The following is an 18,063-nucleotide window of genomic DNA, read 5'->3' as shown; positions in this document are numbered from 1 at the left end:
CAACATGCATTTGCACCCAGAATCTGTATAAATAATGAAAAGTTTAAAAAGTGCACGCCAACATAAAACAACCATAGAAAGGTAAAAACAGGCGTAAAAGCATTTCACGCTGCTCTCGGGTCACACAGCAGTGGAAGTAGTGAAGTGTCCTGGTTTACAGCCCCAAGTATAACTGAAAGAAAATGTGGTGTGGAAATTAAGTTCAATGAACCTCATGCGGGGACAATAAACAAACATGTAAAGATTTATTCAGACAGCAAAATGAAATGTTTAATAGATTTGACAGATTGTAGACAGGGGACAAAAGAAAACAAACAATGCTCATTAGGAAAACATTAAATGCTCTCAACGTAAGTGTCACTGTAGTGGGAGAGCCTCGTCTCCTTCATGTTGCTCAAGTGCAGCTTCCACAATGTAATAAATAAAAGATGAACAAGATGAGCATGACAGAAAAGGTTTATGAACCACTGGTTTAGGCCAAGTTGTTCATTCTACAGATAAGGGTGACATGCATCATGAGAAGTCCTAAGTCATGTACCAACATGTAGAGACAGCTGATGTAAGTCTGAGCACCTAAGAACAGAAAATGTAGTCTTATCTTTGTTTTCTCTTCTGTGTGGTTTCTTTTCTTTTTGTTTTCATTTCAGGGGCCTATGGGGCCCCTGGGTGCCCGGGGGGATCCCGGCTTTGAGGGGCCCATGGTGAGTTGCTCTTGAACATATTCCCCAGGGTATTACATCATTACAGTCAAACACATGTAGGTACACACATTGTATGAACAGACTAGATGTATGGGAGAGTGTTACAAGCAGTTGGGACTGCCGTCTGCAAGGTCTGGTGAGTGATCCAAAGCAACTTTACTGTACGGTTCACACTGACAGACTATAAATATATTTGCTCATTGATCTCTACAAGCACTCTGTTGGTAGACAGCATACTGCAGCCACGCAGCGCCATCTACTGGTTTTCTCAGTGGATCTTGACACGATGCTGTGAGACACTGAAGCCGCTGTGTTTCATCTACACTCCTTATTCTTGGGATGCTAGAGAAATGACAGAAAAAATCTGACAATAAAGTGAAATTAATTCTCTGCTGCCCTTTACTGTAGTTGAACTCGTTTCACAGATTTATAATTTATTCTCTTAGAAAACCTTCAAAATAACTTACTATATATATAACAACTAACATTATTTACAGGGTGCACCAGGGGAACGGGGTCCTATGGGTTTTCCCGGGGTAACGGTAGGTGCTCAAGATATATTTACAAACATATCTACTGCAAAACTTTATTGGCTGGACCTCCCTTTGATCATTTTCTTCTTTACAGGGTAAAAGGGGACCAGATGGAGACAAGGGGGATCCAGGAACTAAAGGCGACAAAGTACAAGCCCGCAGCTTTTTGTTTAATAACACTGAATACGTTGAGTTACAACATTTTGGGAAATATATTTATATTAATTTAATATTCTTTAGCTTAGCTTAGCTCTGTCCAAAGCTAACAAAGTGTGCCTTCTTAAGGCTTATTTATTCTTTTTTTCCCTTGTGTATAACAATATGTGTAAACGACACAGCGGGCCTCGTCCAAGAATATTTTTCCTACTTTATCCTAAACCTCTCTTACTTTTTTTCTGTGAGGTTCACTTAGACAAGTCAGATTCACCAAACTCTTGTGACTGCACAGACCTGCTCATTTACCCTTGATGAATGCCACCTGTCCATGAGGAGGTGCATGTTTGTGAGATTTCATCATTAGCATTAACTGCCATACAAGGTTGCCCGTGCTGCTCTGTTTATGGGAAAGTAAAAAGAAGAGCAGAGCTTCAAGTCCTGTTTCGGAAAATCAGCAGACCAAATAGCAGCGTCAGTAGCGGTATTAGAGGAATATTGATAGAACCGCTGCCGACAGCGTGTCATCAGAGCAGTGCTACTGTGACACACATAAAGAGGGAATGGTTTAACACGAGTTTGGATTAGTCTTAGCATTTGTTTGGCTTTAATTAAGTTACATATCAATGTAATGTTTAAACAACAGGTCTATTTCTCAGATTCCCCTTCAGAACAAATTGTACGAGTGGTTCTTGCATGAGGCAGTGTGGTTTTACCGAGGTTATGTGAGGGACGATTTATTGACTGGGCCCATTGCTTCCTGTAGTCTCTGTTGTTGGTTATGCATATTTCCCAAAATGCAAAACTATAAGGGCTCTGTGCTATTTTATAATGAGAAAATGTTTCTTTCTGATTTTATATCAGGGTTTTCAAGGGGCACCAGGTATTAGGGGTCCTCAGGGAGAGAGGGGCCCCATCGGCTTCCCAGGTTTCCAAGGCACCAAGGGCCAGCCTGGCCCCAAAGGCCCTGAGGTGAAGTGGTTAACCACCATGTTTTTTGTTTCCTGACAAAGTAAATACCTGTTTTGACTGTCAAGAATGAACTTTGATGCTTTTTAACAGTAAATAACAAGAAGGACACCTGTTTTAGTTTTAAGCTATGACGAGTTGATTTACACAGTAAAAAATAAACTTCATTGTCAGATTTTTAACCCACAATGCAGCATAGTATTTGCAGAACACGATTGCATTAAATGCCCTTTTAACCAGGAGACGTAGACCAGGAGATAAGCTTGACTGATTTTATATTTCTTTATTCAGGGCACAAATGGAGAAACTGGTCCTCAGGGAAAACAAGGCAGCCGTGGGTTAAAGGTCAGTGATGATTTGTATGTCTGAACACCAAGAAATGTCAGATGACCTCATATGTTGAGCCACACGTCACATTTAACTGCGAAACAGTTAAAGCTCCCAGCTCCTGCATGTGAATTTAACAATCCAATATTGTGAAGTGAATGAATGCAGTAACATGAATTTAACACGCTGCTGACTTCTTCTGCACTTGGTCATTCCACAGGAGTATTTAGTGTTTTAAATTAAAACATCAAAAAGTAATGAAGCGAGTACAGCGGTTATGTCGACGTGAAATCCAAGTTTTAATTGGAATCACTCCTCACAGCTGGAGTCACTTTCAGCCCTCTACTAAAGGTTCAATCAGTTGTTAAAAAAATAACAGCTTAAGTTACATTTTGTTTGTCTCTCTTTCAGACACAAGGTAAAATCTTAGACAGACTTTGATAATTAAAAATGAATCCACAATTTGATTAATGACTCCAGGGATGACAGGTGTTTCCAAACTGTTTTTAGCAATTCATGGATGATGTGTTGACATTCATTACTCTCTCTAATGTGCCTTTCACGGAGCCCAATGGTTACTTACCACATTACCACAACCTACCTCTGCCTCTTCAGGGTCAGAAGATACGTGTTATGCCTGTCTAATTTCAGTCTAAAATGAAGTGAAGAGGCTCTTAAAACATCCAGTGTGATTATTCACCTTTTCTGGCTTCAGGGATTCTTCTGTTATGAATTTTGTTATGTTGGTGAATGAAGCACAGACAAATTGAATGAACTATGCTCAGCTATCAGCAGCAGCTAAAAGCGGTTGCTTACATGGCTTACCATACTGGACTTTCCGTGTTTCTGTCCGTTACTACTCTTCTGCTTGCATCCTTACTGCGCTCACTATGCACAATGCACAGTCTTACAGTGACACCTACTGGCCAGGGAGCGAAGTTTCAGTGACAGTCCGTCGGATGTGTGTCTGTAAACACAACAAATGTGCTTATTGTGCTTATGTGCTTATAAGGTGACTATTAATGACAATGACAACTAATAATCTAAATAGTAAATCTAAATGATAAGCATGTTGTGACTCTGTGACACAAGGATATCTAGTCTTGTAATTTCTGCTTTCTAATGTCGACATTAGTTCACCCATTTTAAGAATAAAAATCAGTGCAAGACACAAATTAAGGCAGCCTTCTTGTGGAAATTGTCACTAATATCTGAACCTCCTTGAAGGGGAACAGGGGACCAGATGGACGTACCGGCAAACCAGGACCCAGAGGAAACAAGGTATAGAGACTTCACAACATTGCCAAATTAGAGCTAGCATATAAATTCGTATTGCTAAACATCTGTCCATTACCTATCATTTTCATTTTCGTAACCCACTATTAGTTACTGTACAGATGTCGTCTTCTCTTTACTTTTCTCCAGGGTCGGACTGGACAGAGGGGCCACGATGGCCAACCGGGCCCTTCGGTAAACTTAAAGCCTGTCAGAAATTATTTGAAACGTAGTCGTCCCTGAATTCTTTAAGCTCTAAAAGCAGGTCTTTCAAAAGTCTGAATGTTAGTATTTCAAATACAAGGTCTTAAGAGTAGTTTGTATTAGAATTAAAATTTAATTTGAACATGTATATTCCTAACATTATTCCTAACTCATTTTATTATGGTTAAGCAGATTTTTCTGTACCATAATCAGATGATGTGAAGGCCTACGAAGCCTAAAAACCTCTATGGGTACATGTTTATACTTTCTATTCTATATCAGCCTTAAACCTCCATCTATAATACTCACTTGTAATCCAGACCTGCAGAGATAGAACAGAAAAGCAATTTTTAAGTCTTTTTACTCTGCAGAAAGAATTCTTCAGGATGAGTGTGTGTTTGTGTTTGTGTATGTCTCTGTGTGTGATTTTGGTTTATCCCTCCCAGGGTTTGCCGGGGCCACCTGGACCAGAGGGAGCAGAAGGAAAGCCTGGTACACAGGTTCCCATTCTCTATCATATTTCCATTCCATCACTTGTAAATGCTTTATGTTTTGTCTGTGTGTCCTCTACTTCCTGCCACATATTGTACAAGCATGAATAATTCAGTGAATTATTTTGTAATTATCATGTGGACATATTCCACACACGTCATTATCTGTCTTGGTTTATAGTCCCGGTTTTGTGTCTTTTAGAGTGCACAGGGCTAAAATTGGTGATGAGAATAAAGGGAAGAGACACTTTACTGCTCATGCTTCACTTCTTTAAAGAGAAATGCTCCTTCGAGTCCAAGATTTCATAGCTGTTGCATGCAAACGTATAGCAAAGACCGCTAAGATAGATGGAAATGCCCTCAAACAGTCAAAAGTGACTCCCTAGTTGTTACTCTAATGTAGTAATTGTTGCTTTAGACAGCAGGAGGCAGTCTTTGTACAGTACAAGAGTTCTGTGATAAGCTGTTGTAGAGGGAAATGTGTTGCAAAAGATTGCATGTTCATCATCAACAATTAATTGATTTGCCGTTTGACAGAAGATTAATTGTACTAATTGTGATCATATGTTAATAATTCTGAAGTCTTTTACATGCAAAGTATTCTCTGGCTTTAACTTCTCAGATGTGAGGATATGCTACTTTTTTGTTTTCTTTCATTTGGGGCTGTTGATTGGATAAAAACCTCTGGTCATTTTATTTGACTTGACGTTTTATCATTTATTTATAAGAAAAATCAACAAATGAATCAATGATGAAAATAAACCCTTTATTGGGGTGACTCTTGTTTTAAAAAGTCTCCACTTCAGTTTCACTTGTATCAAGTCAGTGCCTTGATTTTAAGAGATGTGTAGAAACAAATGAACAAAAGGTTTTAATGAAATTGATAAAAGATCTGATTTGACATTTTGGGAGATACGCTTAATCGCTTTCAATATCTCATATCTGTCCAATAAATGTGAAGCTACAACCAGGAGACAGTTAGATTAGCTTAGCTTAGCTTAGCTCAAAGACTGGAAAGAGGGGGAAACTGCTAGCCTGGCTCCATCCAAAGCTAACAAAATCTTCCTACCAGCGTGAATGCTGCAAAGTGTTTATGAGAAGAGAGCATCAGTATAGTACCGCTGGCCGGATTACCAGTACTGCGATATCTCCACAGATTGGAAATTATTGTTTACAGTGTTTTTATTATTTACCATTGCCACATTCTTTCCCTAACCTTAATCCAGTGGGTTTTGTTACCTTAAAGTAACCATTTTGCTATAATTGTTTTAACATGTGTGGACATTGTTGACGAGAGAGAGAGGGTGAGCTATACTAATCATCTTATGACTATAGCTTCATATTTAATGTACAGATTCAAGAGTGGCATCACTCTTCTCATCATATCTAACACTCAGCAAGAAAGCACATTAGCATATTTCTCATAATGTTGAACTATAATTTTAAGATTTAATTACAACATAGTTCATGTTCTTCATAATTGAATTCATTAAAGTGATGATATTTACTATTTGCACTCTGAATGACCTCTGCTGTTGGGAGAAATTGCATTGTTGGTATTTTCTCTGTTTCTGTTTTAGGGTCCCTCAGGTGCAGCTGGCAGTGCTGGCAGTAAAGGACCAATGGTAAGACTGTTAGCCTCAGAATGACCTCAACGTTCAGCTTATGACATCATCCCTCCAGCTTGTCTTTTTTGGCTCTCTGCCACAAGCTACAGGCTTCAACAGAATAAAACCACATTATTACACTTTTACAAGACAGCCCAGGATTAAATATGGAGGGTTTTATAGACTCATGAGCAGGCAAACACAACAAACTCTGCCAAAGGAAAAAAAAAAGTTTTAACAAGACAGAATTGAACCTGCTACCAGGCAGTTGAACATATCATGCGTGCTCACTAAAAGTGGCTGGGGCTGATCCGAGTTCATGTATGTACATGCGTGTTTGTGTCACACACTCAAAATATGTGGACACCTTAACATTGCACCTATATGTGTTTGTTGAAAATCGCTCTATAAGAGGGCTGAACGATTTTGAAAAAATATTTAATTGTGAAAATTGCGACTGATATTGCAATTGCGATATGATTTGCAGTATTGGAGGAAATGACCATTATTACATAATTCATTTTACACAATAATTCATTTTCATTGAAAAACTATTTAAATGATTACGGTGTGATTTTTGCAGGGATCTGTACCAAATATAGATGTTTTCTTGTGTAGGCCAGGACATTTCTGCAGCATAACAATATTTCATTTAAAATGGTTCTTTGACTCTCCTCTATAACAGCTTCCACTCTTCTTGGAAGACATTCCAACAAATTTTAAGACATGGCTATAATGATTTCCAGCTGTTCAGAGTATTGTCAAGGTCCAACACTGATAGTGGGCAGTAAGGTCTGGCTCATAGTCAGTCTTCCAGTTCATCCCAAAGGTGTTGGATGGGACTGGGTACAGGGCTCTGGGCAGGCCAGTTCACCAAACTGGGAAAACAATCTCTTTTTGGACTTGGCTATGCACATTATTTTATTGAATCGGGGAAGAACTGCTGCCACAAAGTTGGAACCACACTGTTGGCTATGCTGTTGCGTTAAGACTTCCCTTTAATGAAACTAAGTGACCCAAACAATGAGAAACAGCTCCAAACCAAATGTTTTTTGCCAACTCATCAACATTTTGTGCACATCAGTCTTAATGTTCTAAGAAAACTGGATTTACTACTTATAAACTCTAGATGTACTGCTGCTGAGTAACACTTTTTATATTACCAAATGAACAGTCACCACGTTATTGATTGCTCAAGTTAACAAAGACAAATGCCTTTTAAAGAGTCTTAAATTAAACTCTTAATCACCAATACATTATCCGTACTGACATTTAGGGAGTAGCCTTGTGAATCCCATCAAATGGCAGATTAAGTAACTATTGGTAAAATACTAATCAGCTGAGCTAAACCAATAATTTAAGAGCTCAGTGCACATCTGTTAATTGCTAGAAATAAATTACAGTTTGTTCCACATTTGCACGTTTTATATTACACACTGTGTCCCTTTATACCGCATGTGGCTTTTTGCCGTTTCTTAGCAACTGTGAGTTTACTCTGCTACTTTTCCAGGGTTTTCAAGGAGCTGCTGGAGACAGAGGAGCAGACGGCCCACCAGGGTCTCCGGTATGTTTTGTTATTAGTCTGTGGTTGTGTCATTTGCAAGACAAAGCACTTGAAAGGCCATAACTACTTTTTATATGTATTTCCCTGTTGCTTTTATGTTTTATGTAAAACACTTTGAATTACCTTGTTGTTGAAATGTGCTATACAAATAAACTTGCCTTGCCTTGCCTTGCCTTGCCTTGCCTTGCCTTGCCTTGCCTTGCCTTGCTGAAGCGGAGTTATTCAGAGACGAGAATGAAGCCAAGAAGGAAGTTTATTTGAGTTGACAGATCCTCTGAAGCAGATAGCACAAGAAAGAGCCGTTGGGTTGTTTGTAAATCTATTCCCCGTGAAACAAATGTTTAAGCCAGCAACCAACACGGTTTTGTCCAAAGATGAGACTCTAAGAAACCAAACTGAGCTGAGCTAACTTCCAGTCAGACAGCAAACAAGCATTTTTGCAAAAATGTCAGAGATGTGCGCTTGATCATCAGCATCCTTGTTTTCACTGTGCATGTTGTCATAAAGCTCATGGTATTTGGGATGATGTAATGTCTATGTAGTCCTGTGAATCTGATTGGGTGAGCAGATAAACAGACGGTATTGATTAGGGGTGGGACAATAGTCTTGGCTAATGAGTCAAGACGTTACACAATAAACAATACATGATATTGGGTTCGCGAGAACGGGACAAAATGAGACGAAATTTTAACTCTACGTTTTAGAAATCAATGACGAAATATGTATTTTATTTGACTGAAAATCACAAAATGCAAAACAATGAAATGTTGCTTACATATTATTGGTGTCTTGTCTGTCACTCTGTTGCCATTTATTGTTTCCACCTGGTACTCAAAATGCTGCCACAAAAACGATTTTAAAGTGTCGGAGGCATCTTTATATGCTGCACACTCCCTCACACTCCATCATGCTGTTATTGCGAGACAGCTTTTCATCTTGACGAGAAATGTCAATGTCACGTTTTATTATAGCACTGCTAGTATTGATTGGAACTTTTTATCTGACAGGGGCCACCAGGGAAACCAGGACCTCCAGGATCACCAGGCCCCCCAGGAGACAGGGTGAGTCCACAGGGGCAGAGAAGTCATGACATCCATTACATCAACACGCATATATGTATATATGTGTGTATTTTGTCAGTGTGTGCTATGCAGATGTTTGTTTTGTGTGTGTTTTCTCAGGGTTTTACAGGGAAGCCAGGCATGGAGGGACCTCAGGGCCCAGTAGGCATGTATGTAAGTGATTCTTCAGCAAGGCCAATACAGGGAATGCACCTGTACTACCTTTTCCCAGAATATACATAATGTGTGTAGAATATACAGTGTATGAATAGTATACTGTATCATTTCACATTAAAACTAAACAGATTATTACCTTTTACCTTTACATGTTGCTTTGTAATTTCAATATTGATGTTAAACAAGAGACCATGTCAGAATGGCTTTATGGAATGGAACTGAGCATTTAAAAAAAAACGATATCATGTATGAATGTATGGTAGGTTAGGCTCATAAGTCGCACACACAAAATAATGGTATAGTTATTGTAAATTTTTTAATAGTAGTGGATCGGTCCAAAGTGATTTTATGTCCTCACACACAAACATTCTTCTGATAATAAAACCAAAGAGGAAAGAGATAGGGCTACTCTTTCTAGTAAAATAAAAACTTATTACAATTTATTAAAAATATTGTATTTATAAATGTTTTGCCTTCTTGCCGATAATTTCACACTTCTGTTTTTGCCCGCATTCATCATGAGTTGAACTCAAAGATCTAAGACTTTTCTATGTACACAAAAGGCCTATTTCTCTCAAATATTGTTCACAGATCTGTCAAAATCTGTGTTAGTGAGCACTTCTCCTTTGCCGAGATAATCTATCCACCTCAAGTGTGGCATATCAAGATGCTGATCAGACAGCTTGGGTTTTGCACAGGTGTGCCTTAGGCTGGCCACAATAAAAGGCCACTCGACAATGTGCAGTTTCATTGTATTGAGGGGTCCAGTATCTGGTGTGACCACCCTTTGCCTCACGCAGTGCAACACACCTCCTTCGCATAGAGTTGATCAGGTTGTTGATTGTGGCCTTTAAAATGTTGGTCTCTTCTTCAATGGCTGTGCAAAGTTGCAGTCAGGTCGAGACCCCGATGAGGATGACAAGCATGCAGATGAGCTTCCCTGAGACGGTTCCTGATAGTTTGTGGCAGAAATTCTTTGGTTATGCAAACCAGTTGTTGCAGCAGCTGTCCGGGTGGCTGGTCAAAGATGAACTTGGAGGTGAAGATTTTGGATGTGGAGGTCCTGGGCTGGTGTGGTTATGTGGTCTGCGGTTGTGAGGCCGGTTGGATGTACTTCCAAATTCTCTGAAACGCCTTTGGAGACGGCTTAATCTAAAGAAATGAAAATTCAATTCAGACAGCTCTGGTGGCCATTCCTGCAGTCAGCATGCCAACTGCACGCTCCCTCAAAACTTGCGACATCTGTGGCATTGTACTGTGTGATGGAACTGCACATTTTCGAGGGGCCTTTTATTGTGGCCAGCCTAAGGCACACCTGTGCTATACCGATGCTGTCTGATCAGCATCTTGATATGCCACACCTGTGAGGTGAATGGATTATCTCGGCAAAGGACAGATTTATGAACAATATTTGAGAGAAATAGGCCTTTTGTGTACATAGAGAAAGTCTTAGATCTTTGAGTTCAGCTCATGATGAATGGGGGTGTGGTGTCCAAACAATAATGCTGCGATGATGTGTTGAGAAGAAATCCGCTTGACACTGTTCTTGATCATAAAAGTTTATTACATCAAGGAGTTCAGCATCAATTACAAGCTCTGCAGCAGCTTGGAGAGTGACCAAGCCCGATGGCCACTCTGTCTCTCTGTACATCAAACACAGCTTATATAGGACATGTTTAGGTATCTACTAAATACCATATAAGGGTCAGAGTCTGCAAACTAAGGCTCCAATCCATATAAGAGCAAAGTTCTATAGGATAAGTGTAGACATCTTGTTGGACACCAGATAAGGGTCTGAGCCTCCACGTAACCACTGACCTCTGCTCTCCCCTTAAAGGTCACTAATCCTCTATCCAGCTGCTACAGTGCTATGTTAAACTGTTATGCGTCAAATGCACATATGTTATACACCACAGGGGTAAAAACAAAAGTGTTGCGTTTATAATTTTGTTCAGTGCACATTTCAAGAATAACATGGCAATAAAAGACTGAATGACATTCTGCAGTCAGTGTATCACTTGTCTGCTTTTAAAGTTAATCTAGAGCGTATATAGAATGGTAGAAAGTCTTTCTTCCACACTGCCACAAGTTTATAATTTTGTTCAGTATAGATCAGAACATTGATACCACTCTATTTGAATGCTTAATATGAAGCTACAGCTATATGTATCTTGTTTGTTTAAAACAGCTGGTCTGACAAATATCGATATGTGAGGCTGACAAATGTGATGCAACTGCAGGATGCTATCATGTCAATATAGACTAAAATCTCTAGGGAATATTTCCCAGCCTTGTTGAATCCATGCCACGAAGAGCCCAATCTGTTCTGGGGTCAAAGGGGCGGTCCTACCCAGTAGAAAGGTGTACCTAATGCAGTAGGAGAGTATTTCCAAAAAGGTCAAATCAAACAACTCCTACAGTTCAGATCTTTTAATGCTCAAAAAAACTAATCAATTATGGTATTTTTGAAAATCTGTTGTTCCTTCTGCCATCAGGGCATCCAGGGCACCGTGGGCATGCGTGGGCCTCCAGGGTTCATTGGAGAAAGGGTAAGGTCATCTTTCTGTCACCCATCTCGAATGTTAAAACCTTGTAAAGGTGAGCTTTGTTGGCGGAACAAAGGAACGTGAGGGGAGCTTCAAACATGCCGTTGTACATGAGAACAGATGAGGATGTTCAACAGTTGAGTTCAAGGAATAATAGCCACTTTTAGAAGGCAAAACTTTTTGCAAACATTTTCGCTGACATTTTGACAATGTGGGGGTGTGGCGACTTTTGGAGGCAACGTTAGCTGTGAGAAATAACTATAATAAACTCTTTCTTTTCCTTCTGTGCCAGGGTGAGCCAGGTTTACGAGGTTTACCTGGGCCCGCTGCGAAGCCAGGACCTGCAGTAAGTGTCTGTAGTTTATTTTTATTTCCCATCTTTCAGCCCCGGGAGCTGTTTCAGGGTATACGAGAGCAGGACTGAGCACTGTTCCGAGGATTTGATGAAGACAGCAGCTATAATGGGGTCACACCAAGGAGGGTTTGGTAAATAAAAGAAAACCAGTGAAGTGTGCAGCTGGTGTGCAGGGACTGCCTGTTCATGGAGGCAAACAGGTCTCAGGGATTGATTTTGTTGGGGACACTGGTGGCAAATTTACTGGCAGAGTGAGAGGACATGTCCACCAGATGCAGCCCCCTGCAATCCAGACTGCCAGGTGACATCCTCAATGACAGCCCTGTTCCACTCTACTGTTTTGGCAACAGAGTGGAACAATCTAGTGCTGACTGATGGTTTATGAAGTTTGGCCACCTCTACACTTTCCAGTAAGCATTGTTTTTTTTACTTTATTTAGGTGTTTATTTTGAATATATGTGAAACAGAGACATCAGACAAGAAATAGTAATTAAAACAAATCAATAATAATAATTAGAGTCAAAGACATTTCTTTAAACTCTTGTCAATTTCTTTACATATTCGAACAGTGGGAAGAGGAAAAGAACTTATTAAAATCACACCCCTTGTCCACAAATAAAACCCTTAATAAATAACCTGTCTTCCAAATTAATATTTACACATCTACTTTGTCATACCCAAAAGCAATTCAAAATGTACATATTTTTTTTTTTAAATAAGGAAAAAGAGGTACATATGAGGAAAGAATGAATAACAACAATAACAAAAGTGAAAATAAATACTAGACCCAGAAAACACTGATTGTTCACCCCCTTCTTCCTCTCTGTAACCTGTGAAAACCATACTATTATACCCAATTTTAAACTGATTTATGTTTGGACAGTGCTTTAGTATGGCCCCTAGGCTAAATGTGCTTGAAAAGTGAAATTATTTTACACATACTGCTTACATGACAATTGTTTTCAATAGTATTTTAGTCTCTATATTACTATGTTGTCGTGTGTGCAGGCAGGGACAGGTTTTAGGACCCAAACGCAGGACACAGAGGCAGAACAGGTACAGTTTCTGAGAATTTATTTAAGCCCACAGAACTTACGGCAGAGTCCAGAATTCAACAAAGAGTTGTCCAAAAACGAGGCAGCAGAAACAGACAGGCAAGCAAGCTAGCAAGCAAGCCACACGGCAGTGGACATACAACACACCAGCAACAGCTAAACAGAAGCAACAAACATTTAAGCACAGGTGATACTAATAATAACAGCAGACAGACACAGGCAGGCAGGGTGATGTACTTACAGGAACACAGAAAGATACCAAACAGGCCCATACTAACAGAACTACCAACAAACCCACAGACAAATCCCAACAGAAATATGAGTACATATAAACAGATATACAGGGTGCAAAAGACCAAGGGCATAAGACAAGAATCCAACTGGAACTCAAAACACAGAACAGACAAGCAGGCAGAGAAATAAAATCAACATTCAGAGGCCAATCTAAATGCAGAAAAATAAACTAAACATCATAAAGGCAAAAACTAAAACCGGACAGACAGGCAAACCGAATAACAAAATGAATGACAAGAACAGACTGAAACCCAAAACACAGACTAAATGACAGATACAGAGAAGACTCAAAATAACCAAACTGACAGAGAACTAACTAAACAGAGCAGACACGCCCACAGTATGATAGATATAAGAGCTGGACACATTCAGAATTAATCTCCATTAGAGAGTTGATTTGTTAAGTGGCCTTAAACACATACCCTTGTAAACATCATAAATGCAGGTACACACACACAGACCTCGTCTTTTCCTTTACCTGCGCGGATTGACTTTTCCTCTGCTTTGGTGAAGTTGTCTATGAAGCTGAAAACTCAAACTTTCTTCTTGAAACACATCAATGTTTCTGCACCCTACGATTCAATCCTCCTCTTTTGGTTGGTTAGATTTGGGAATAAGAAAATCACTCTTGCTTGGAAAGAGTTACTTTCAGTAATGGAAGCGGGAGAATTTTCAGAAGTTCACTCCATGTCCACCATCCCTCCTGCAGTGTCATTGGACACACTTTTGGCTGACTCACATAGTTGCCCATTAATGTGAGAGTAAAGTTACACAACTCCTGGAAGGTGAAATCATCAGCTGCTGGCTTGAACACTAAATACAGCGGTAAACCGAATGCGCTGGACAACCTGAGTGAGGTTCTACATTTTGCTGGAAAGGTTTTTCAAAATATCATGTCCATACTTTATTCTCAGAGGGAATGAAAGAAAATGTAAGAGCTCTGGAGAGTAGACAAAGCCTGTAGGGAACAGTGTTTGTCAAAAAGTACACCTTTTAAATCTGTGATATTCTGTTAAATGTGTGACTATACAGTCATCACCGACCTCAAGATACAGTAACTATTCAGGGTTTACAGTTCATTAAAAAAACTTCCACTATATTAAAGGTTCAGGTAAGGTGTAGGAGGAAGGTAATAGCAGATGCGGTCATTAAAGATGTTCCAAAAATTTTTAAAGAACTCAGCTTGGTAGCCATCAAGCCCCTGGGCCAGATGACTATTCTGGCCTTATTCATCTCTCACTAAGCAACCAACAATAATACCAGCTTCAGAGGTATTCTGACTGGATAAGGACACTTAATGCATCACAAAATGGATAACTTCACACTATACTTTCAATTCGTCCCCTGACTACAACAGATTTTTGCTTGGAAAGTGTTGAGAGAGACGTGGGTACAAATGATATTTGAGCTTACACAAAATACCTGGGGCTTCTTTTTCTTGTCTCCTCGTACCCGTTGTGGGTGTGATTAGCATGTTCTGACTTGTCTGGTTTTCTTTTTCAGGGTCCCCCAGGTCCGCCTGGAGAGAAGGGACCCCGGGGACCTCAGGTGAGAGAAACCTTTGATAGGAAAGTTTGTGCCCTAAATCAGAGAGAACAAAATATTTTGCTTCTTGCTGCTTGGTTAATGGACTCAAATTGTGATGCTGGTGGTTTTTAATCATTAAATTATGACTCAGTATTACGCAGTATCACCTATTGTCCCTAAGGAAATTCTGTTTATAAAACCAGCACAGAAAACATAATGAATAATCACACACAACGTTGATAGTGATCACAAATAATCTACTTTTCTTTTTTAACAATATCCAGTCTAGAAGAACTAATGAATTCACTGGGAAACATTCATAACCATCAGATCATGTCTTTCAACTTTCCTAATGAACCAGTGAATTAAGTGGAACTTCTTGTTTCTTACAGGGTCGGCCTGGAGACGAAGGGCCCAAAGGGATACAGGGCCCACCAGTAAGTTGTAGTTCTTAGTGAAGTTGAGCAGTTTACTTTTTTCATAATGACACATCACTGTGTGTTGCAGGGTTTTCTGTTTGCGTTTAAATTGGACACACAGTTGTTTTCTTGCCTTTTTGCTTTGGTTTGGTATCTTGACTCATCATGGTTTATCACACATGCATCATAAAAAACCTGTTTACCAATCAATGTGTCCATTTGTTTGCATGTACGCTTACATGCATCCCATAATGTAACTGTCAACTGCTTCTTTAAACTGAAAATGAAGATGAATTGACTGAAATTAGTCACAGTTGACTGAATATTATAGATAATCTGTACATACCAATGACAGACTGAAGCGACAACAGAAAAGATTACAGATGAAATCCCTGGCTGAGTCTTGACTTTGTACCGAGTCCAAAAAGTCTTGGAAACTCACTCAGAACATTAAACATTTGACAGAAAATGTAAGATTGATTTTTATTCTAGGGCCCTCCAGGTCTCCCTGGTGTTGATGGGGCAATTGGAAAACCAGGACCGAGGGGAAGCCAAGGGCCCCCAGGATCTCAGGGGCCACAGGGGCCAGCAGGAATCACAGTGAGTGGGTACCTACCATCGACTGCTGCTTTTTTTTATACGGTCCAGACGTCTTATAGTCTGGAAAGATGAAAATCCACAAATACTTTCATTTTAATACAAGATGTCTGAACATCTGGTTGACCCAACACACCTTCAAAACCAAGCAAAAAATTTACATGAATCTCCTCAGGGCCCACAGGGTGCTGATGGATTATTAGGAGCAGCAGGGGAAAGAGGACAAAAGGTAAACCACAGTCCATATAACAATCATTTAATATGAGTATTTCATTTATGTTGAGTTCTGAACTGATTCTGTAACCACCAGGGGTTACCTGGCTTGCCTGGTGACGATGGCCCCACAGGACAAGATGGACAACAGGTTGGTTTAGTTATATAGTGAAGCAACATTTTCATATATCCAGTTTTGACATAAAGTATATCTTCGCCTTCCTTACTTGTTCTGACATTTGCTTTTGTCGTTAACATAATAAAATAATAGTAAACAATTAATGGCAGGAGGACTTTTTATTGTCAGGAGATGATTGTTTTGACTTTTGACATCAGGGTCTCCATGGCCAAACAGGAACTGAAGGCCCACCAGGACAGAAAGGATATCAGGTCAGTGTTTACAGCAGCATCAATCCTGACTCTTTACATCACTGATTGTTCATACAATACATACAATATGAGACCAAACTGTCTTTGTTTAATGTTGCGGAACAGTCTACAGCCCCAGGTTTTTTGAGGAATTAAACATTTTGACAGCCAACTCTGTAAAGGCATTTGATAACCTGCAGTCAATAAATGTATCCTGTCTTGATGATTAATGATTTCCTGTCTTCTTATGTTGCCATGTTTTCACAGGGGGACATTGGGCCTTGTGGGAAACCTGGTCCTCCAGGGCTTCCGGGAGAGAGAGGACTCGAGGGCCCAAAAGGATTGCAGGGACCACCTGGACCAGTCGGTAAAGAGGTAGGTGCATTTTATCTGCTGTTTATACAAAGATGATCTTCACTTTAAATTGATTACAGACGTTTTCTCACACGTGTTCGACTGCTGTCTCATAAATGACAGAGCAGCTCCACAGGAGGTGATTTTTCAATTCAGTGAAGAATTTAAGGGCTTCATCACAATACCATTACCTCCACTCTGTTTACTTTACAGCATCACTTTATAGCAACAGTGTTATGGTGAACAGATTTGCTTGTAGTATTTTTTGTTATTTCTTGTTGGCATTACAGATTATTGTCACGTATTTCAGGTGCTCTATGAAATACTTATAAAAATGGTACTACCATCACCTTTAGATAAACCGTGAAATGAACATTTCTTGACAATGCCAGCGCACAGCTCAGATTCCTGTGAGGGTTTTAACATGTTGATTATATAACATGCTGAGCAGAGAGCTAGCATAGCCTGTAATCTCTGTGATAGCTTCAAATCATTCCTTTAAAATGAGGTGTTTTCGTTCTGACCTGCAGCTGGACAGCTGTTCCACTCCACACTCACGTTCATTCCCCCTCTGCAGGGTGATGCCGGCCATCCTGGTGAAGCTGGAGATCCTGGACCGAAAGGGGAAAAGGTCGTTTTACTACCTCACTATAGTTTGTTGAAGTTGGTGAATGGACACGTTAAAGTTCATCCTGTTCACGCCGCTGATTAGGAGGGTGATTGTGTTGGTTTGACTCTAAGAGATGTTTGCAGTTTCTGATCAGGCTGTGGCTGTTGTCGGCAGGGTGAGGTGGGACCTCCAGGGTTGTCTGGTCGAGAAGGCCCTTGGGGAACCCTTGGAGAAAATGGTGAAAGGGGCCCAAAGGGGGAGAAGGGCCACGTTGGACTAATGGTCAGCCCAATTTTGTGTTTGGTATTTCTGTTACATTTTAATGATACAGCATACTCCCAGTATCCCAATTTTTTTGGATTTGGTGAGTTATTGATCTCCCCTGTGACATCAGTGAGCCACACTGTTGCACTGGTGACATGTTCCTTCATTACCATGAATACACACACTGTAGTTTATTTTGTCTCAATCCCATATACACCATCCTTGCTGCTGTAAATACTCACTAAGCACTAAATGTGTATTAATATGAATGAAATTAGTCCCAAACAAAAGCACTTTTTACACTTGTTTGTAATGTGTGTTAAAAACTGCAGTGCCCAGCTGTTTGAGCCTTTTTTGATGATTACAAGCACTTACATTTTTAGTAGTGATGGTTGAAT

The 18,063-nt window shown here is 39.9% G+C and overlaps 1 protein-coding gene across 2 annotated transcripts in view; it reads left to right on the top strand.

Annotated features, from left to right (window-relative positions):
• si:ch211-196i2.1 (collagen alpha-1(I) chain) overlaps positions 1-18,063 on the top strand; it is a 107,305-nt gene that overhangs the window by 69,785 nt on the left and 19,457 nt on the right. For both annotated transcript variants that reach the window (XM_038734455.1, XM_038734456.1), the window contains 23 exons: positions 648-701; positions 1,199-1,243; positions 1,329-1,382; positions 2,252-2,359; positions 2,648-2,701; positions 3,911-3,964; positions 4,109-4,153; positions 4,609-4,662; positions 6,234-6,278; positions 7,771-7,824; positions 8,832-8,885; positions 9,006-9,059; positions 11,558-11,611; positions 11,901-11,954; positions 14,816-14,860; positions 15,232-15,276; positions 15,751-15,858; positions 16,031-16,084; positions 16,166-16,219; positions 16,405-16,458; positions 16,705-16,812; positions 17,369-17,422; positions 17,576-17,683. In XM_038734455.1, coding sequence (XP_038590383.1) covers positions 648-701; positions 1,199-1,243; positions 1,329-1,382; positions 2,252-2,359; positions 2,648-2,701; positions 3,911-3,964; positions 4,109-4,153; positions 4,609-4,662; positions 6,234-6,278; positions 7,771-7,824; positions 8,832-8,885; positions 9,006-9,059; positions 11,558-11,611; positions 11,901-11,954; positions 14,816-14,860; positions 15,232-15,276; positions 15,751-15,858; positions 16,031-16,084; positions 16,166-16,219; positions 16,405-16,458; positions 16,705-16,812; positions 17,369-17,422; positions 17,576-17,683 — 1,413 coding nt within the window. The remainder of the gene's footprint in view (positions 1-647; positions 702-1,198; positions 1,244-1,328; positions 1,383-2,251; positions 2,360-2,647; positions 2,702-3,910; positions 3,965-4,108; positions 4,154-4,608; positions 4,663-6,233; positions 6,279-7,770; positions 7,825-8,831; positions 8,886-9,005; positions 9,060-11,557; positions 11,612-11,900; positions 11,955-14,815; positions 14,861-15,231; positions 15,277-15,750; positions 15,859-16,030; positions 16,085-16,165; positions 16,220-16,404; positions 16,459-16,704; positions 16,813-17,368; positions 17,423-17,575; positions 17,684-18,063) is intronic.

The sequence above is a fragment of the Micropterus salmoides genome, unplaced genomic scaffold (genome assembly GCF_014851395.1).
Source record: "Micropterus salmoides isolate LMB-PRFRI ecotype aquatic unplaced genomic scaffold, ASM1485139v1 Ms_hic_scaffold_20, whole genome shotgun sequence".
NCBI lineage: Eukaryota > Metazoa > Chordata > Actinopteri > Centrarchiformes > Centrarchidae > Micropterus > Micropterus salmoides.
The sequence above is the reverse complement of the archived record's forward strand: the minus strand, read 5'-3'. Positions and strand labels throughout refer to the sequence as shown.